This window comes from Falco cherrug, chromosome 7 (genome assembly GCF_023634085.1).
Source record: "Falco cherrug isolate bFalChe1 chromosome 7, bFalChe1.pri, whole genome shotgun sequence".
Classification (NCBI taxonomy): domain Eukaryota; kingdom Metazoa; phylum Chordata; class Aves; order Falconiformes; family Falconidae; genus Falco; species Falco cherrug.
In genome coordinates this window covers 28743685-28765170 of record NC_073703.1, presented here as the reverse complement: position 1 = coordinate 28765170, position 21486 = coordinate 28743685, and the positions used below count along the sequence as shown (strand labels likewise).

Here is a 21486-nt window from a genome sequence, read left to right as displayed (position 1 = left end):
AAAATTCACATCCCTCCTCAGGATTGGTGAACTGCTTTGGCTAAAATAAAATGCAATTTGAATCTTTGCCAGTTGCCTGTATGAAACTGGTCTCTTTTTTTTTTTTTTTTTTTTTTTTTCTCCTTAAGATCAGAGATTGCTTTGTTCAATGTTGGAGCACGTCAGAAATTCTTCTGTGATCCTTGGAAGTCTAAGTGGGGGGAGCAGAGAAGGAGTTACCATATTGCTGCATTTGGCACTGGGTGCAAGCGAGCGAATGCTGCCTGCAGGTGTGTGATGCAGTGGGGATTTTGATAAATTGAAGAGGCTGCAGAGCTGCAGGTACCCACCTTGCTACCTCTCCACGCCTGTGTTGGGACATTTGGCTTGGTTCAATAGAAATGCCAAAGGCAGCGTCCCCCTACCGCCCTGGCGCTGGCTGCTGTCAGAAAGGTTTGCCCTTCAGCCCAGGACCTTGCACGGAGCCCAGCTTTCTTCCACAGCCACTTGCTGGCTTTAGAATTACTTGCTCCATTCCCAGACGGACCTGATAACAGCACAGAGCTGCCTGGCCCCAGGCCCTTGGGAGAGGGGTTACAACAAAAACACCCCTTGACTTCAGCAGAAGTGAGATTATTTGAGCAATAAATGAACACAGCAAGTATAGGCTAACACAGCCAGATCTGAAATGAAAATAAAGACAATTTCAGTACTGGGTTGCAGTGGCTGGTTGAAGAGTTTGGTCACATGGCAGGAAAGGTCACTAAAGAGAGCTCTTTTAACAGAAGCTCATTCGTATTTTAAACTGGTCGCATGCCTTTTCATTTGTGTCTTCTCTGATGCGAGTCTCCTCTTCATCTTTATTTACATTGGTCTCTTTTCATATTTTGCTGTGAATTGCAAGCAGACTTTTCTCTATCAGCCAGTTTGAAGGGGTGGCAGAGGCATCCCCACTCAACTCCTGTTTGCCCTGTGTCCGAGAGGAATCATTTTTCCTAATGAAAGAGCATTATGGCAATCACGTTGACATGACATATGACAAAACACATATGCTGACTGATCAAGATCAATTCTAGAAACTAAGTGTAGCACGCGAGTGTTTCTACTTTTCCATTTGTCTCTGCAGCCAGGCACACGTCAAATATATTCCATCTCACATCACGGACCAGAACAAGAGGTTTGCATCTAAAACAGCAGGACTCATAGCTAACATCATCGGAAATGTTGCATAGTGATGCCACTGTAGCGAAACACAAATTTCTATCTGAGAAACATATATCATGCTCAGAAGGATAGCAGCGTTTGTAAAAGCATGCAGTACATAATGAGAATTTCATCACCAAGAGCAAGGAGACACATCAGTGGCTACAAAGCAATAGGTTTAATTCATACCTGAGAATAATTTGATCCCGGGTTTTCCTCCACACTACTCACTACGCCCAGAGAGCTTGTATGAACTATTGATGGGCAGAAATTGTTGGGGACTTAGGGCATTTTAAGATCTGACTTTCTCAGCAGTTGTGAATGCCAGAGTGGAATGCTGATTAGCTCTAAGATGACATACGCATTAAAAAAAAGGACCCTGAGAATATAATAATCCAAGGCTACTTTAAATGAAATGTGTTTTTTTGTAAACATTATGCAAATAGTGATTTGGGGAATCTAAGCCCCGTTGAAAGCTGGGCTGAATGCATTCCCAGGGAATGTGCAGTTAGTACCTGGACTGTGATAAGAATACAATGAGCGTTTTCGACTATTGCTAACGACGAACAGAAATTCAAGCTGTGCGGGTCAACATCGTGACTCAGCAATCAAAGTTACTTCATCCTGCTGCAGTCAGGGGACTGCAGTTTGGTCTCCAGCACCACGTTTAGGATTTCCAGGGAGAACAGGAGATGAGTCAGGGAATTAGAGCAACCTTGCATTACTTAACTAGTGCTTGTGGCTTGATCAATGGCACTGGGAAGGTTCTGCTGTACGGAACCCCTGCAACAGTGTCGCAGTGTGCTTGCTGTTACAGAGTGCTGTGGAGGCTGCCAGTGCTGTCAGATGCTGGGGGGAAATAGGGGAGAGAAGGAAAAAACATACGGTCAGCAAATAACATGAGAATTTACAGTAGCATCACATGGCAGATAATATTTACCTTATTATGCATGAACTCATGCATATTGTATCCCAGCTGTGATGCGGGCAAACACAAAACTTTATATCCCATGACTCAAAAATACTGCTGTTCTCAAGGTACAGCAGATCAGCAGTAAACTGGAACACACACAAAACCCACCACGTTCCTAGGGCAGGAGTGCGTCCTCACCGGTCAGCTGCAATGTCAGGCAGGTATTTAACAAATGCCTGGGTACAATGAGCAAGGTCTTGTTTATCAATTAACGTACATACTATTAATTGGCTCACATGTCAATTTTAATTGAAGTGATTTGTATTAATAACGGTCGTCTGTGCAAGTTGCATGGCATACCTGCAGGGATCCGTGCTTGCTCCTGGGCTTAACTTTCAGCAGATATTCTAACCTAGGAAATATCTTCACAATTTCAAAATACGAATTTTTTGAGCGACAACTAGCTGTGTAACTGATGCCTATTTGTTAATAGAACCTCTACATGGAAACCCATCACCTAAGAACTATGTCTGAAACAAAACCAGAATAACAGCATTATGTAAGAAACTGTCTAGCCGAAGCCCTGTCATAAAAAAGCCCCAGTGACACACATAAGGGGGGTAACATTATTTGCAAATTATAATAATAGCTTTCCACATCTGTTCTCGTGAAGAGGGAAAGCTGTGTCGCTGCTGGTGTTTTATTTAAGGTTTGAACTCATCCATCTTGCTTTACGTTTTGTAAAAAAACCCTATGACTCTCCTCATTTTACCTTTTCTTACTTTGTTAAAGGCAATGCTGTAGCTCAGGTTACTCTGGGGTTGTCATCATCCCAGGATCAGGTTGAGCCTCTTCTGGAAGTGAATTGTCCCAGGTGTGCTTTCAATTTAAAAATGACTCTGTGAGGACAAATATTAGGGTAATCACAGCTGCTTCTGAAGACGATTGTTATTTTACCATTTAGAAGATTGCCAGAGCTCCCTGGTGCTATGCAGCGTCCTGGCACCTTGCAAGAGGTAACGTCTATCCCCAAGGATTCTATAATCAAAAACCAAAGAAGGGACTGGGGGAAGGGAATTAATCAGTGATTGACTTTCTCTGCATTAAATACAGGAGTGTCTGAGGTACGGATGCAGTGACTTGGTTAGGTTATGCAAAGAGGCTATAAAAGAATTGGGAATTGAAAGTAGCCCTCTTCCATCTAAATTCGGACATGCTGAGTCATCAGTCAATAACAAGACTGATTTCCATGGCAGTAGTGTTTGGAGGCTGTAATCAGGCTTCATGTCCTATTATGCTGGGTGCTGTGTAAATATAGAATAACAGATACTCTCTGCAGGCATGTCCTTAAACAGATCCCCGCTGATTTCAGTGGAACTCTACACATCCAGAAGGATACCCTGGGGTAGATCTGATTTTCTAAATAGGGATGAGATGCAGTAGGCGGGATTATAAACCTGCAGGATTTATAGGGAACAGATTATAGGTAATGGGATCACAGGGGTGCCTGTGTGAGGTATGCAGTGTAGCAACTTTGTTGATCCTTGTTTTATTTTTGAAGAGGGTAAAGGAACAAGGGAAAATCATAAACTTTTTTCAGTGGGAGACTGGAACCTGTATGCTTTGAAGTATCTGAGTACTGGTGTTTTACTGACTTGCAAAGTTTTCCTGGCCAAGAATAAATCAAAAATACTTCAAACAACTGCAGCAAAACTCTTTTTCTCATTTTTTCTCATAATCCGTCTTTAGGAAAGAGTAACCTCTTTGCTGACTTAAAAGGTGACACCGGTGAAAGGTACATGGAAAATAAAGATGCTATAATGAGAAGAACCGTGAGCACGTTCAGAGGACATCTGCTGAGATGTTATCGGTGGCACAGAAGCCCTGCCCATTCCATTCGGTGACATCATTTTCTACAACTGCCAGCCTGTCCTGGCAGGCTCAGGGGCTGCAGCGGGAATGCTGTGTGAGAGCCAGGCTAGATGTAGCAGAAAAATACCCTGGGCCCGATTCCCTCCCGGCTGGCAATGAGTGTGTGGCCGAGGAGCAGCTGCTTCTCCAGCTGAATGCAGATGGCAAGGCTGAGGGCAGGGAAGACTGCAAGGCAGGTCAACAGGTTGATTTCTTTCACAGTTGCCTTTATTATTTTTATGTTTAGTGTCTGTTAGATAAGCACCAAGAAGGTCCTGCAGAGACTCCCCTTGGCACTGGGCACGGACCTGCTAAGAGGTAGGTCTTGTTCCACACAGCCCCAAAGGGATGGTCGCATCCTGATTTGTGCAGGCTCTTGGTGGACCCAGTTTAATGGGTGAGCATTCTGTTCAAGGCTGGGATGGGAATTTCAGCAAACAGGCAATGTCGGACAGCTTGAGGCCCAAGAAAACCAGTTATGTGCTGCGTATGGGGGGGGACGGGGCGGGCAGGACAACTAAATAGGTCCTTGTTGTATCAGTACACAAGCAAGTTTTTTAGCCTGAATTTTGCAGTGTTTATGCATGTGCCTGATTCTTATTCCTAGTATCTTCTTAAACTACTACTTCTTCCTAGTATCTTCTTAATTTCTGGATGCCTTCAGCTCATGTGGCAGCAACGTTTTCAATGCCTGTGTCTACATTGAATCAGGAGCGTGCTTTTAAAGCAGATCTCCTGATTGTACCAATTCACTGTGCTTCGGTCTGTATCACACGGACCAGTCTAGGAGTGCATGAACTGGGCCTCCTTCCAGTGAACCTAAACCAGTGAGATCCTTCAGACCAGTCCACATGAACTCTGACTACCACTGGGCAAGCAGTCCCTGGGACCCTGTTACAGCTAGCCCGAAGCCCCCCCCCCCCCCACTTCACTGCAGCACCTTTGGTGTGGAGATGGGATCCTCAGCTCCAACCGGATCACTCCAGAAAACCACTCCTGTGGCCAGTGCTGCTCAGGCATCATGGCTTGCTGCTCACAGGGAACTGCAGGCTGGGGTAGGGGAGAGGAAGAGGATTTGGGCTTGGAGGGGACCCTGTCCCTCAAAACACGACGGGCAATAACTCGCTCTGGCCACAGGGTGCAACAGCCACAAACCTCTCTGTAGGTGCAGCTAAGAAACCCAGCCTAGATGTAGCCAAAGGGTAGCAAAAGCACTTGAAAGCTTTGTGACAGTAAGAAGTCAAGCAGAAAAGGAGACCTCAGTGATTTCAGTGAGGGCAAACAGTAGCAGGAGCTCAAACTTGGTTAGACATGAAAGAGCTACAGGAGAGAGATACTCAAGCAGCAAAAGATATATTTTAAATATATATTTATTTAAATTAATAAATGATTTATTGAATATAAAAATTACTATCAGGACTCTTCTTTCGTAGAAGTGCTTCTTGTGTGATAAATAAGCAGAAACTCATCTGGGTTTTTTCCTCCATAAGCTGTTGCATTTTATTTGGTGTCTGATCAGCGTGGCTGTAGAAACAAGTACACAACAGGGCTCTGAAGTAAAGAGTGCACCAAAGATAGGAATTTCTTTCTTCGCTTTTCCTGTTTTTATTCATGGTAGTGTCATCTCTTACCTATGAGATGTGAATACAGATGAAGACATCACTAAGTGCAATTTTATGTCTGAAGTAGCCAGAGGGTCAGACCAGAACGATGCTGAAATGATCACTTCTGCCCTTAAAAGTTTCCAAAGGATACAATTTTGAAGTGATCCAAAGGACAGCAGATCTTCACGTGCATGCAGATGCCATTAAGAATGCACTGAAGAAATTAAAAGCAATCCCTTCTCCTCTAGCGTTAACATGCAAACAATAAAAGCCCCTGCCAGTCCACTGGATAAATGTCATATGTATGACATTTTAAAGGATCTAGGAAGCCCCTGTCACCATGATGCCTCAAACCTTAACAGCTCGATTACAGCTCTTGATCTCTAGGAAAACTGCACGTATCATGAGGAAGATGACCTGCTCTGCACTGGCTTTCCCCTGGAGCTCAATGCAGGAGGACCAGGGCCCCAAGAACCCATGGCTGTGCCAGTGTCCACATCCCGCAGCATGGCTGCTGCTCCTTCCACGTTTCCACGTGAGGACTTGCAGGGGTGATCAGCCACTGCAACTGCATCCAAAGGAATATGCCCACATTGTATTCAACTCCATAATTTTGGGTTAATAGCAGAATCAGGGTTGGGTGTGTGAGAGTTGGGAAAGCAACAGGAACCTGACAAGTTTTTATTTTTCTTTTAATGTATGTCTATACCTTCAGCATTTCAGTCTCAGAGGATTTGCCTTTCTGACTGTGGTTAAGAGCATGATGTTTCCTCCCACAGATCATTGAAATTTCAGCATTTTCAGGTATCTTCCCTGAACTAAGAACTCCTGACATGTTACTTTATAAGCAATGCAGCGGTTTGAAGCAGACTTCAGTCCTTCAGATCAAAGACCATGGCTTATGATGTGTCTCTACAGTGCTAATGCTGCCTGGTTCAGACTGGGGCTTGTGGTTAGTACTGTAACAACAAAAGCAACTGCAGTGGTATATGGGACAGAACTGATATATTTGCTATTTTTATATGTTCTATATCTAACTAGCGCATTTTCTATGCAAACCAATGCAGTTCCTGTTTATATACCAAATTCTCCAGAGCGTGTTTGCTGCCCCTTGTCATGGCTATGCTTATTCCTGGTGAAGGGGGCTGTGCTGCTCGCACCGTGGAGTTTGTCAGCAGCATTTGTGACCCAGCCAGAACAGCTCTGCTGGACTGTAAATGCGAAACGTGCCTTCTTCCTCCCACTCCAGCTGCAGAAAGCAGACTGCCACCCCGGGGCTGCCCAGCTTTAGCATCCTGGTGACCAGGAACAGAAGCTGGAAACCAAACCTAGGTCTCCTGCCTGACCTCTGCCAAGGCCTTTAGCAAGCCATTGGGAAGAAGAGCTCCCCAAAAATGCTTCAGCAAACAGGCATCATTCAGCTCACTGCTCTTCGTGTTACCAGTTTAGCTGATGCTTATTCTTGTAGGAAATTCGTTGGGTAATTACAAACATAATCATACAACTATTGATTCACAAAATTAATTTCTAAAAAGTAAAACTACAATGTTTCAGTATGACTATATTTATTATTTTTTCCAGATAGCCTGTTATTGTTTTGCTATTGAGAAATAAACCTTCAAACACTGGATTCGTTCAATTTTAGAAGCATAACTTGTGTTCATTATATTTGGTGCTGTGAAATGCACTTTTAATATGTATTTTTATTGAGCTATATTTTTGTCTGAGACCAAACCTGAGTTGTTTGTTTAAAAGCTATTAATGCCTAGACTGAGATACTAGCTCTGTAATTCTAACAGGATGTCATATAGTCTCTTCCTTTGAGTACCTTTGAGTACAGCCCACCTTTTAAAAAGGGAGGAAGAAACTCACTGTTGGCCCATAAAAATGCTGTCATTACTTGCAGTCATGGAACAGAACTTGTCCTGCTGGGGTTCAACTCAATAATTCCACTTCATCTTAACATGCTAGTCTTTCTTCTTATGCTTGACTGGATAAAGAACATTTTTATCCAAAGCTGCAGAATTTCAATGTTTTAAAATAACTTCAAGAAGTTACATTGAATTACATGTTACTTACCTATATATATGTTAAAAATGGATGAGAACGGGAGTGCCTGCTCTCCTGCTGTGGTATCAATAGACTGTTTGGCAATCAATCATTCTTTGCCACTAAACCCCTGTGTTCAGTATTTTCAGGTAATATAAATCTAAGGAACAATTGATGCCCCTTATTCTGAAGCACTTAATAACCTGGAATCAACACATATGAAATTTGAGGAAGCGCTCTGGGAAATCTAGGGACTTCCCTGAAAATTAGGGTTTATAGACTATAATCCTATTGATGATAACTAAGTGATAAAACCCACATTGTTTGCATTTATAACAATTCTTGAGTGATTTCATTGTTCTCAAAGGAAAAAAAAATGCTGCTTTTGTTCATTGTTAATACAAAGTCACTTTTGTTGTTGCAGACCAGGCACTTCCTACTTTACCTGGGTATTTTTATCCACAGTACTTTGCTGTGTTTGAAAGATAAGCCCTTACTCCAGAATCTGAATTGCACTTTCCCCTCAAATCTGGGGCATGTCAGGTCCAGATCGGGATCCAAACTTTCTAGTTTGGGCCTGTCTTTCATCATGGTAAATCAACAGTCGGCAAATCTAAACAATCTGTTCGTGTTGAAATTTTGGGGTTTTTTAATTGTACTTCCTTTCTAGCAAACAACAGAGGTTTATTTTGTTCTCTTCAGGATGGAAAACTGTTTACTGTATAGCTTTATTTTTTAAACTGCTGCTTCATTTGCAAGGGGAAGTCCTAATGACCTTGCTCACCACGCCGCCTGGGAACTTATCAATCAGGACAGGATTTGGCAGGAAAGCAAGAAAGCTCTCCTGCAATCAGATATATTACCAGAGATCCCCCTGCCTGGACAGAAGTGTCTTACAACCAGTGAACTCCTGTACTCACACATGCTCTTTATTGCTAGGTGTAACTGCAGTCTGAAGACTCAACATTAGCTCCTAAATGAATTTCCTTCTTGTTTTTGTGAAGTTTGGTACATGTCCTCTGAGCTGCCTGCAAGATTTGCATACTGTCGATTAATTTAATTGTCAATATATCTTTAATGTCTACCTCCATTTTAATCTACACTGGATATTCTGTACATAATGCACAGTGGGTCGAAATGCAATCACAAACCCAGGTTTTTCCTTTCCTCGGCCTTTGCATCTTAGAGACCTCTCACAGCCATTTCATTCTGCCCCGCTATCAGCAGAAATCTTTCCACTGACTGCAGCAGATGAAGATCTGACACTAAACGAGGTAACTGAGCCTGTACCACGGGGTTTGCTTATTCTGCTAATGCCTGAATGGTACATTTTTAAAACTGTGCTGAAATATGCCACAGTAAACCTAAAGGTGAACCACAAAAAATACAATGCTGGTGTAGCAGGAAGGGCTGTTCCTTGGTGGGAAAGGCAGTCTCAGCCTTTATCCCTCCACCACAAAGAAGAGTGAAGCCTCTTCTCCTCTCTCCCAGCGTTGGCTCCTGTAGCACACTGGTATACCCAAAATCCAGCCATCCATTTGACGCTTGGGAACCCTTGTGACAGATACGATTAGGCAGACCTGGCTGATCAAAATGAAAGAAGAAAGTGAATTTCACTGAACATGTACAATCATTCAACTGATGTGGTAGAAAAGCCTCTTATGATATCAAATAGGCTTCCTACCCGTGAAAAGGCAGAGTCGTAGTCCCCAGCTTTACCACTGTAATGAGTTTTATGCACCTTTGTGTTGTTAACAGTGCAAAGCTGTGGGAAGATGTGCTGTTTTCTCAGGTCCAGCTAGCTTCCGAGTGCAGAAATGCAGTCATTGGTGATCCCACATTTCTGAAGAAACCCCATCAGTTCTTGCAGCCCAGTTGGTGTTTATGGCACTGTCAATTAGAAAATAAACAAAATCCCTTAATGACCAAAGAGGCCAAATTTTGATGCTGGAAGTGCGGAGAAGTAACAGATCTGTTGAAGACATTTCCACAACATCGTTCTTCAGAGCAGAACAGCTCTTCAAAAAAATCTCACAATATGTTGCTGTGCGGTAAAGCGACAGCTCAAGTAACTGGTGGTGGTGGGAGCCATTCCTGCTGGGAGAGCGGGATAGCCTGGAGCGCCGCACCCGTGCTCACCGGCCCGGGCCCTGGGGCCACCGCCCACCCTCCCCACCGCTCAGGCCCCCCTGCTGCCCACCGGGGGGGTGAAAAGCCCGCTGGGGCCCGGGACACCGTGGGGTGCCATCAATGGGCACACGGGCAGGCTCCGAGCGCAGGTGAGCGGGCTGGCACCCCGCGCTGCCGCTGGCGGCCCCCCGGAGGTTCACGGGGCCCTGGCCCTTCCCCGAGGTTGGAAGGCGGGGGGCTGCCGGGCCTCTCCCCTGCGGCCGGGCCGGCCCCCGTGTTTGGGGCGAGTTGCCCACGCCCCGGGCGCCAGGCTCCTAATGCTGGCGGCTTCCCGCGAGGCCGGGCTGCGAGAGGCCACAGCACCGCGCAGGGCCCGAGCGCCCGGCCCAGGCAGCCGGGACCGTGCCGGGGGAGGGGAAACCCCCGCCGCCGGGCCGGGCCGCGCCGCGCCGGGGTCCGGAACCGCCGCGGGGCCGGCCTGGCGGGTGGGCGGAGGGCGCTGCCCCGCCGCGCCGAGGGGCGCTCCGAGGGCGGCGAGGCGGGGCCGGGCGGTGAAGTGCCCCCCGCCCCGGAGAGCGGCGCGGCGCGGGGCGGCCCCTCGGCGCGGCGGGCGGGAAGCAGCGCGGCGGCGGTAGGACCCGGCGGCCGCTCCCCGGAGGATGTGAGCGAGCGCCGCGGAGACGCGTGTGGGACGAGCCCGGCCCCGGCTGCGGGAGCTCGGTCCGGTGGCGCGGGGGGAGGCGGCGGCGGCTGCGGGGGGGGGCTGCTGAGCGAGGCGAGGGGCGGCCTCCCCCTCCCGGCCGGAGGCAGGGCGGCGGCGGGGGCGAGGCGGAGCGGCGGGGAAGGCGAGCCGGCAGCCGGAGCGGGCGTGTGAGCCCCATGGGCCGAGAGCCTGCGAGAGGGGGAGGAGGAGCCGCCCCGCCGCCCGCCGCCCGGGGATGGTGAGGAGGCGGCGGCTGCCGGCAGCCCAGTGAGGCCTTCGCTCGGCACCCGCCGGAGAGCCCGCCTCGCCAGCCTCCCCCTTCCCCCCGCTCGCTCGCTGGCTCGCTCCCCCCTTCCCTCCCCTTCCCCTGCCTCCCTCCCCGGCTCCCTTCCCCTGCCGCCGCCACCCTCCCATCACCTCCTCCCCGGGCTCCAGCCATGTAAGTGACCCGCTCCCCCGGCTGGGAAGGGCTGGGGGAAGGAAGCGACGGGGCCGGGGCCTGCTCCGGTCGGCCGCGCCGTGCCCGCCGCATTGTGCGAGGCCGGGAGGGGAAGGGAAGGGAAGGGGGGCGGCCGCCGTCCGCCTTCCCCGGGCGGCGGCCGCTGACCCGCCTAGGCCGCGGCGGCGGGTGGGGGGCTGCCCCGCCGCCCCACCGGGCACGGCCGGGTTGCGGCGCGCCGGGGCGGCTGGGGGGGTGAGGGGGGCCGGGCTGCGGGCGGCCCCCGGCCGGCGTCCTGCCGGCGGGCCCGGGGCGGGCAGCAAGCTGTTGGCTCCCGCGGGATGCGGCGGGGGGGGCGCGGGGGGAGCCCCCGGCGGCCCTCGGACCTGCCCCCACCCGGCCTCCCTCGGAGCCGCGGCCTCCAGCGCCGGCGGGGGCTGGGGCCGCCCGGGACGTGCCCGAGCATCCCCCATGGAAACGGGGGTGGCGGGGGGGGGTGTGTGTATTTCTAAAACTGTGGCAAATAAAAGTAGCCGAGTGCCCCCGCTTCTCCCACCTCACCCGCCCCCATTTTTTCCCCTTGTCTTCTGTAGCCGCGTTGTTCAGCCCAGCTCCGCTTTGCGGACCACTGTTTGCCGACGGGGGTGTGATTATCTCCGTGGGCATTTGGTGTGTGTAGGTGGCTGTGCAGCGTTTGGGGACTTGATTTTTTTTTTTTTTTTCAGTCTTGTTTTGCAGAGCTGTAGGGAGCTGTCTGCAGATACACCCACCCCCCCACCCCTACCTCAGGTGAAATTCTGCAGTTACCAAAATGTTCTCAGAGACTTCTAGGACTTTTACTTCTGTTTCCTTCTAAAGCACATAATTATAATCGAGTATATGAGCGTGCTGTGACTTCTAATATATTTTACTGACAGTATGCTACTGATGCTAATGCAGCTTGCACCTTACAGTATCCCCCCTGCTCCTCCCAACCCCCTTGGGGAAAGTATTTAACTGTTCTTTTTGGTTTGCTCTCCTACCACCTTTTAACATTTAAGAAGCAAATCCCTGATTTGCTCTTGTTTGTTTTATTTATACCACAGGAGGGATGTACATTTCAAAATACAGTTATAAAGGGGAGTTACTAACACTTAATTCAGAAGAATATTTGTTTACAGGTAAATAAATTTGACATACTGCATGACTAGTAATTACTTTTATGTAGTAGTTAATTTTCTGATGACAGCCACAACATTTGTCTGAGTTAACAGACTTAAAGATGCTGTGGAACTACCTTTGATTTTTTAAGTAGGAGGGTTTTTGTTGTGTGTGATGTTTATAGAACTGGTTTTGGTGTGCAGCGATGGTAAATCAAATTCAAGAATTGATCCAATGTCCACAAATAACTTATAGCTCCAGCATTCACTTGGCGGCTTATAAAAATGTCCTGTAAGTGATTACATTAAGAATGAAATAGGTTCATGACTGACGTGGTTTGTTTGGGGACAGAACAAAACTTCTGTTATAAATACGTCAAAATGGAATTTGATTAAATGCATCTCAAGTTGGTACAGAAGTTCTGAGCAGCACAGTTCTTAAATTATATGAGCAGAAACTGTAAAAGGGCTTGTTTGGGAACATAAAGAGGATTTTGTCTGGGCTGTGTCTTTGACAGAGAGGGTATGAAGAAGTCTCTTTTCTGCCATCATTCAGTTTTGAAATAGCTTAGTTTGTCCTATCAAACCGTAGTTGTAGTTGCAGCTTGGACAGCTGGATGTCGTAACTCTGGCCCCCTCACCTGAACAGTGTCAACCTCCTGTCTATTGATCAGCGAAGGCATGAGAGCACAAGTATTTCACATTACAGTTTTGTAAACCTAGATTAGATGAACAGACTGAAAGAAAAGTGGATGTGGCTTTAGAGATTTTTTGTTCTCCACTTACCATTTTCCTTGTAGCTTAGTATCAGAGAAGCCTTTCTGAACCTTGTGATAAGCCGCACTTGCTGCCATGAAGCGTAGACGTGATGTCATTCGTCGCAGAACATACGGTAGCAAATATTAGTGACCACACCTAACTCATGGGCCACAGTATGTTTTTGTAAAGTAAGCTAAGATGCTGGAACAACCTGGTCCTTCGAACACCGTCTGCCCAGATTTGGTAACTGGGTCATGGTGCGAAGCTGCTGCAGGCTTAGAGGGCCCTGAGCACATTGGAAATGCTGCTGCTCCTGCAAAATATCCAAGGCAGGATTTGTGCAATGCAGGAGATGTACTTCACTGGTCAAAGCCTGGTGGGGACACGTTATCTCTATGCTCCACTTGAAATGTTGGCTGGAGCCCAACTTTGTTGTGTCAGTGCTGTTCAGGTGCAGTTGGCTCTCAGCTGTGAGCTTATGCTGGGATGTGGGATCTGCTGTGGGAAGAGAGCTTAGGTTGCTCATGGTATAAATGTAATGGGCCCAAACACACACACACCCCGCCCCACTCCAGTTACTGCGTGTCTCATCTGCTCTCATGACAGTGTCATGTGGCCAGGGTATGCAGGCATGAGCAGCTGGATCCTTTTTTGCCTGGTGCTGCTGCTGTGCATTGTAACAACACCTAAGGATGTGTAGTGCGTTAGGAGGGCTCAGGGTATTCTGGGAGCATCAGGACTGTGCCACACCAGGGCAGCGGGCATCAGTAACTGGTGGTGTGATGGGCAAAGTGTTAGTCCTGGAGCATGCTTTGCTCTAACCTGCTTTCTGATCTGAGCTAACATGTAGAGCCTGAGCACAGTCTAATGTGCCAGGTGAGGCAGTGGCAGGGCTGAGGTTGGTGAGTGTGATCCACATTCAGTCTCTTACTGTCCCTCAGGAAGATGAGGTGATGACCGTAGATGCTGCTTGCATCCTGTAAGCTTAGGTTTTGGCCTCAGTATTATGGAAGAATTCCTTTCAGAAGGTGAGCATAATAAATGGAAGAGAACGAGCGAAGGAGCTCTGATGTAACTCTCCCAAATACGGAAAAGATGGTTCTGCTCCACCTTCAGTTGGACGGTTGGTTTGACTGACTCCTTAAAGCAGGTTTTGCTGCTGCTGCAGTGCCTAGGGAAGTGAGTTATCTCAGTATTTATGAAGAAGTTAATAACCTTTAAGGAATTAATATACACGTAAAACCAGTGTCACCGTGATACGATGCTGATGTGCTGTTCGTGATTTACTGCACTTCAGCATGTGAGGAATAGGTTGGTATTGAAAAAGGTATTACAGAAATGCATATTGAAAAACAAGCAAACATCAGGCTAAGAGAAAGACTGAGTTGTTTAGCTTTTGACAGTATTCAGTCATGTGCAGACACAGGCTGGAGCAGCCAGGTCATACTTACCTCAAATGCCCTCAGTTCGCTGGGAACCATTCCTAGATGACCATAAATGAGGACTGTAATCATTCCTTTTTTTTTTTTTTTTCTTTTCCCCTCTAAGGATTTTATGGAAAAGGAACTTTCTCTGGTTTACGCATCTTCAGTAGTACATTGACCTGTAGTTAACTTGCTCTTCTATTCTGAGAAATAGCTCTTACTTGCTGCCACTGTCTTCAATAGCATCTTTTACTAAAATAGATATATTAGGCACAGCTTGAACTTAGTTTTAAAATATAGCAGATAAGAGTGGGTTTGCTGCTGTTGGAACTGTATATGGACATCTTTTTGGACAGCGAGAAGGGATCCCCAGCTCTTTGCAGTGTGAAGAAAAATAAGCTTAAGTTCCCCCTTACAAAATACGCGCTCTGGCATAGCTGACTGAAGGACTGAGGTGGAGCCCATGCTGCAGTTTGGTGTCGGGGAATGTTTAGCGTTTTCCCACTTTGTTGTGCTGTACTACCCAGTCTTCTGCGCGTGTCTCATTTATAATACCCCCTACCACCTTCACCACCCCTCTCCCCTGGAAGGAGACAGGCAGGTAAGGACACATCCATGATAGCAGGGTTGCGGTAGCGAGTGGGGAGTGTTTCTTGGGTACAAGTTTAAGGGAAAAGGCAGTCCAAACTTTTTGAATGCTGCAGAGAGTAGAAAAAAGTAGTTCCTCTGAACTTTGAATTTCTTTGTTGATCTGCTTTTTTGGGCTGTATTGTCATTCAGATTAGGAGATTTCAGTTTGGATGGGAGCAGGAGGCTGCCAAGTGGTAATTTTGGCAAGCGTTAACCCAGAAAACCTGGCGTAAGTTAGCTGCAGATTGCAGAATTTTGGGCCTTCGCGCTTTTTTCTGTTTTTAGTAATAGAATTGGCCTTTCTACAGACTAGTTTGGCTTGTAGCTTCCTTCTTTATGTATGGTTATTGAAAAGGATATTGATTGTTTAATGCAGCTAAATTGTTGAATTCAAGGTGCAGAGGTGGGTTGCACAGTCCCTGTGTTCTATTATGGCACGTTAGAAGCATTAACTTTCACACCTGGGTGCTGCATTTCCAGATGTAAGCTGTGATAATCTTAGGGGTTTTGTTTAACACCTTGCAAATGGCTTGATGCTTAAACGAGGCCTCTAAATGAGGTCTGGTCTACCCTTGACATGAACAAGTAAGTCTAGCTTGCGTGACTCTTGTGCATGCAATTTTGAAAGGAGAATGAAAGCCTGCAGTGGTCGTCAAGTTCTATCCTAATTCCTCTGGAGCCAAAGGAGTTTGTTCCAAGGTAACTCTGGCAGCTGTGGGTTACTGGTCTCTATTCTGCAGCATATGGTGTTCTCATATTTATTAATGAAATTAAGGCATTCTTACATGTCTTTTGTTCCAATGTCATTTTTTTGTGTGTGTTTTCCCTCCCTCAGGCAAACATCTTATCTGTTTCTCGGAGTTGATAATTATAGCCAGTGAGATATGGCAGATTTGTAATTTGAAAAAACCCAGCCCCACTACTCCTTGTTTCTGGGGGAAAACCAGAAAATAAAAGTGTTACTGGAAAAACTGAGGAATAGTGATAAACCGTGAAAGTTCATAGGCAAAGTATCAGGGGAGGGACCTCCTTTCTCCCAGTCTGTTTCTGCTGGCAGTGGTGGGACTTGTTCAAATTTGGCCTCCCTGCTTTGAAGGCTGCCCATTTCAGAGCACTGGCGATGTACGGTACAGAGCCCTCTGGCCCAGCTGGGGTTTCAGTTCTGGGTTGGATTCATTCAGATCACCTGTTTCTTCCATCCAGGGTTGTGTCTTAATGAGTTATGGGGAATTAGTTGCTTTTTTAATCGAGTTTCTGATGGATGGATATCACCTGTGTGCTCAGAGATAATTGATACATGTGTGCCAAATGCATGCAGAGATGGTAAATATTTTTCAGGTGGGAATGTGATGTCTCTGTGGTTCAAAAGTGACTGCAGTAAAAAACAGGTCTTTGGTGGCGGGTGACAAATGCTGCTGAGTTTTGTTTTATTAAACTTCTTCGTTACTGCTGGGAATTTGTCACCAATTACATTTTTTTGATCACCCATGTAATACCAAATTGAATGGCAGTATGGACACTTTGGAGAGCACAGAAGTCATTAAAGAAAAACAAGCAGAGAACGTTTGTACCACAGGCAGAAAAATAATCGGATTCAATTTAGAAAAATAATAAAAGCTAATGCATTTGGGAAGAGATTACTTTCAATGAGGGAGAAAAACGCAAAAAACATTTCTGTGGTAGTCAGCCATGAACTAGACACGTTTTCAATAAGATAGGGCAATTTTAAGCTATTTAGATAGGGACTTCATCTCATAAAGCAGAGGAGTAAAAATCCTAAGTTGTATTTAGATGTATTTCGTTGCAAGGAAGACAGCAGCAAACTGCGATGCATTCAGGGAAGAGCAATAACATTGATCAGGGTGCTCTAAGGGCTGATTTAAGATAACAGAAAGGTATGTGAGCTTATCTGAGACTTTGTGTACCTCTAGCAGAGGCAGGAGTTATAAATAACAAAGGTAGAGAAGACACTTCCTGGGGAGTCGAGGAGATCTGAGTGGGATTAACAGGATGATGGTGAAGGTAGGAAAATCTGAAGCAGGGTATTGGGAATTTTTATTGCCAGAAGTTTATCTCTAAGATGCCTGTGTGTTGCTAGTTGATAGACTACTATACATTAGACTGTAAAAAAAACACACCTTCCAGAAGAGGTTCTAGAAGTCGTCTTATCAGGAAATACTGAAAACTGGACTTTGTGAAATCTCAGAATTGTTATTGTTGTGGAGAGTGAGGTGGTGTTGGAGAGATGGAGGTCTGCTGGGCAAGAGCTTGCATCCACCTCTTACTCAGACAGCATCTGGTGATATTGTGAGTCTGTCCACAATTGATCTGCTCAGTGAAGAAGCAGGACTTCAGCAAGCATGTATTTTGTCATCTCCACCCACGAGATACAAAAATCCTCGTAAAGAGCTAAGCCCGCATTTAGGATTTGTAATAATAATAATAATAATAATAAAAAAGTGCCCAAACCAACAACCCAACAATGAAACCTACTCCCTGTTGTATCCCTTACTGTACATATGTGACATACATCAAAATGACAGTTCACTCTTCTTTTGATCCTTTTAGAAATAGCTGAGAAGGAGGAAAACGGGAAAAAAAACCCCAAACCATCCCTTTTGTGGAGCCTTCTGCAGGAGTTCAGGAATTTCAACAGAGTGATCTTTTGGCATAAACTGGTTTTTCAAGAGACATTCCTGCCATTATGAATGAAGTAGCAATAGTGAAGGAAGGGTGGCTTCACAAACGAGGTAAGTGTCTCTTCACTCCAGGACAGTAGACTGACTTTCGTGTGATGATCTGTCCTTTAGCAGCATGTCCTCAAATAGTCTGCTATTTTTCCATTCACCCTAACGGGCAGTGGCATGTAAGGAGTGTGCGTGACTTTCTCTTAAGTTTGAGAAATCACACATAGAAGGGGTTTTCTTTGCGGGTGTGCGTGTGTGTACGCTCACTGAAAAGTGTCAGCTGCTTTGAAAATGGCGATAAAGATAGCAACTTAGGAGGTACTGCTTGGAGCGTTAAAGGTTAAATTGTTCTAAATTATTTTGGTTTATATGTAAGTCTGCAGCTTTTCTTTTTATGTTGGAAGGTAGAATTGTCTTGAGGTGGATCTTCATTTGAATGGTGAAAAATACGCCTGTATTTTGTGAGCAATGCTGAGCTGTTGCAGAGACTTGCTAGAGAATGCGCCGTTTGGTTTGAGTCTGAACCGTTCTTGGTACCAGTGTCTTAGTCAGGAAGAATAACCTTGAGTTTGTGCACCCTGTGCATTTCTGTTGTACCACTAATGGCGTTTGATTTTTATTTAAAAATCTTTATTCTTGACTGGGTGGCAAACGTGAAATAACATAGCTATTAGACTTCAAATGTCTGATTCCCAAAACACCGGGGCTGTTTTTTTGGGGGGGTAAGGTGGTGTTTGTTTTCAAGTACTGCAGCATTGCTCCTATAAGGTACTTGACTCACCTGTTTCTTTGTATTCTGCTATCATTTCTTGGAAGGGATTGAGCAGTGTTAGGTACTTTCCGTAATACCGTCATTTTTTTGGACCAAAAACAGAATCTGTGTGCTCCAGCAGTAGGGAAGCTCGCATGGTTCTGCAGGCTCAGGATTTTTCTAGAGGGTTTGCAACAACTTGCCTGAAGGTGCAAAGGTGTAGCATAATTATTTCTGGAAGAAAATGGAAATGTATTATCATAACCTTGATAAAGGCTGGTGGTTCTTCTGCAACAATAAGAAATTTCTAAGAATTTGGAAAACATGATGATAATCTGTGTTTTAAAAGGGTGAAAATAGAGATTTCTAATAGCTGGATGTGCAGCCTAGCTTAGCATATTGTCTGATGATGTAAAAATATTTTGATAAAGTTCTTTGTTTGTTTGTTTGGTTTTTTTGTTCTTGTTTATTTCGGGTAGAAATGCCTTTCCACTCATTGCCTTAACTCATTCAGTAATTTTGGTGTACCCAGGCTACCTTGTTCTGATGAAGTATTTGAGAATTATGCTGTGTTTGGGTAAAACAGGAGAAAGTAACACAGAATTATGCTTCCCATTCCCATTTATTAATTTAGAAACTCTTCAAATCAGAGAGATAAGTTTTTAGTTTTAAATTAAGTGATTAAGCTTTTTTGTAAACTAACTGTTGTTACAATTCTTTCTGCACTTACCTGTAACTTTAAAAAACCCAAAGTGTTACTTTGAGGAGCACTGAATGAAAACCTGAGGGAGAAGCATTTGTTTTAAAAAGTAAAAAATCCTGGGGAAGAAGCATTTATTTTAAAAAGTCCAAAAATCTGGGGGAGAAACATTTAAAGTGTGAAGCTGGCTTTGTATTGTCAGGATGATTCAGAGGCAGATGTGCCTGAAACTTTGAAACAGTCGTGTTGCATTTCAAGCTTGTCTGTATTTACTCTTGAGAATTTACTTTTCATTGTTTCTAGGATTATGATAAAGCTACTTTCAAGTAAGGAGACCTCTGGAGGAGCTCTTAGTAAAAGATGCCCTGATATTTTTTTTTTTTTTTTTTTCAATTACCTTAGAGAAACAGATTATGATCTTTGATGGTTTGGTGATAATATTATGATGAGATTATCTGCTGAACCCATTTCCAAAATGTTACTCTGCATGTTCTGCATATTTGAGACTGCAAATTTGTGCCCAAATGCCCAAACTGTTAAGCAGGTGTTTTTTGCATGCTAGCTTTCCTAATCTTTTTAACCTGCTCCCCAATGCCTTTTTGCCTTCTTGGTATGTGTGGTGACACCTATTGCATTCCACTGCATTGACTTTGCAGCTGTTAATTTGGTGTTGTCCATGCAAGGAGGATTTTAGAAAGCAGTGCTGTCTCTCCTCCTCAGCGTGCCAGCATGTCTGCTCCGTTACTCTCTTCTTGGTTTTTGTAGCTGTTTCAGGATCAGTTGACAAATTCAACTTTGGCTGGGGGTGTGGGGGAAGAACAACTGATCCACTTGTATGCGCGTGTGTTTTCTAGAGGGTTGTGGGTTTTTTTGATCATGTACGTTCACTGCCAGACCCTATCAGTTTGCTGGCTCTGCAAGATCAAGTGCTTCAACCACAGGATGTTTCCAAAACTGATGTCTGATACTGTGAGCTTCTGAAGTTAAGGCATAAACAGTAATTACTGCAGGGAGGGACTGCTAAAGAAGGATTTTAGATATAGGAAACTTATGTTGTTTGCCTTTTGGATCATTTATAAAACCAAAAGTTGCACTGCATGTGTTCTTTAAAGATCCTAGGGCTTTCCACATGCAGATATTTTAAGTAGTGACTGGCCAAAATCCAGTTTGGGCATCGATGCTGTCTACCTAACGTTCCCCTATAGCTTTGGTTGGATATGGTGTTTTGTAGTTCACGTCCTGAGCAATTGAACAGCATGACTGTGTGCAGTTAAAACAGTTGGCTACATCTCACCCCAGCAGTGGCTTAATTTTGGTGGGTTTAATGATTTGTGTATGTGTAAATCAGGCTGCAAAGTGCTCTGGAGCCCTTCTGGATGGCAGGTGTATATAAGCATAAAGCAGTCATTAGCAGGAGCAGGTGTTTTGGCCTGGCAGGGAAATAGCAGGGCTTTCTAGAATTGTGGGGTTGTTTTCTTCTGTCAGCATGCTGTACATTTCTGTTTTTGTTTCCAAGATTAAAAATACAAATGGAGAAATGAAATTAAACATCGCTGCCTGGCCGAGAGCTCTCAGCAGTTCTGTAAGTCAGTCCCTTAAAGGAAGCTGTACTTCCAGTAGTGCAGACGTTTGTTTATGCAGGGGCCAGAGTCATCTCCATGACATGTCTAGTCTCAACCAGGCAGAAATAGAATAATTAATGAATGAACTTTTTTTTCCCCTTTTCCCCATTGGCAGTGCTTTGGTGCTGTTACACAGTGAGGCGATACTCTTGTGTGAAGACGGAAACAGTAGATAAAATACTAACCACTCTTTGAATAACTGCGTGGCTGAAGTATTCCAACACACACGTAGAAAATGTGAAGAAACTCAGACTTGGAGTTGGTGTATGTGTATGTCCGGAATGTGTAGTCCCTGATTGTGTTACATTGACGGTTATTTTAGTAGGAGAGGATGGGGGAAATGGGTCGATGCAGAGGTGCTGTAATTGTGATTGGATATGAGGGGAGAAGGAGAAAATTATCTGCCCAAATTGCTGCTTGTTGAACTCTGAGATTATAGATTTTCTGTGTATGTGTTGTGAATATCCTTAGTTTTGGTTATGTGTTGTAAAAGAGGTATGCCCAAGTGTACTTTAATTGCTTTACTGATCCGTTTTAAAGATCTTGCTGGATTTCTTGCATCTTTCTGCTCTGGTCCTTGTTTATAAAGGTCCTTCTATTGTCTTCAGTCTTCATCCTGTGTGGGTTTTCTTATTTTTTTATTTAAAAAAAGTCTTTCTGCAAGGCTAACAAAGAGGGGGATTGTGCATTTTGATACTCTGTCATCTCTGTCTTCCCTAGTATGTCCGGCTTTCTTATTAGGGCATAAACTTGTATAGAAAAAGGAACCTTTTGGAGGCAGGGAAAGAGGGGGAGGGAAAACTGTACACTGACATTTGAAAAAGGAAATGGAGATCTTGATTT

At 45.3% G+C, this 21486-nt stretch overlaps 1 protein-coding gene and 1 long non-coding RNA gene across 5 annotated transcripts in view; one reads left to right on the top strand and one right to left on the bottom strand.

Annotated features, from left to right (window-relative positions):
- Positions 1 to 5431: 5431 nt before the first annotated feature.
- On the bottom strand, positions 5432 to 11125 carry LOC129736544 (uncharacterized). The gene is made up of 3 exons (XR_008733299.1): positions 10910 to 11125; positions 9344 to 9549; positions 5432 to 9243 (listed from the first exon to the last, which is right to left on the bottom strand). It is a non-coding gene; the product is annotated as an uncharacterized LOC129736544 (long non-coding RNA).
- The window catches only part of AKT1 (AKT serine/threonine kinase 1), a 74775-nt gene continuing 63545 nt past the window's right edge, over positions 10257 to 21486 (top strand). The window contains exons 1-3 of one of the 4 annotated variants that reach the window (XM_055717071.1): positions 10257 to 10450; positions 12017 to 12091; positions 17452 to 17633. In XM_055717071.1, the coding sequence (XP_055573046.1) occupies positions 17588 to 17633 (46 nt within the window). In that variant the 5' untranslated portion in view covers positions 10257 to 10450; positions 12017 to 12091; positions 17452 to 17587. The other 3 variants (XM_055717069.1, XM_055717070.1, XM_055717068.1) reach the window with 3 other exon arrangements.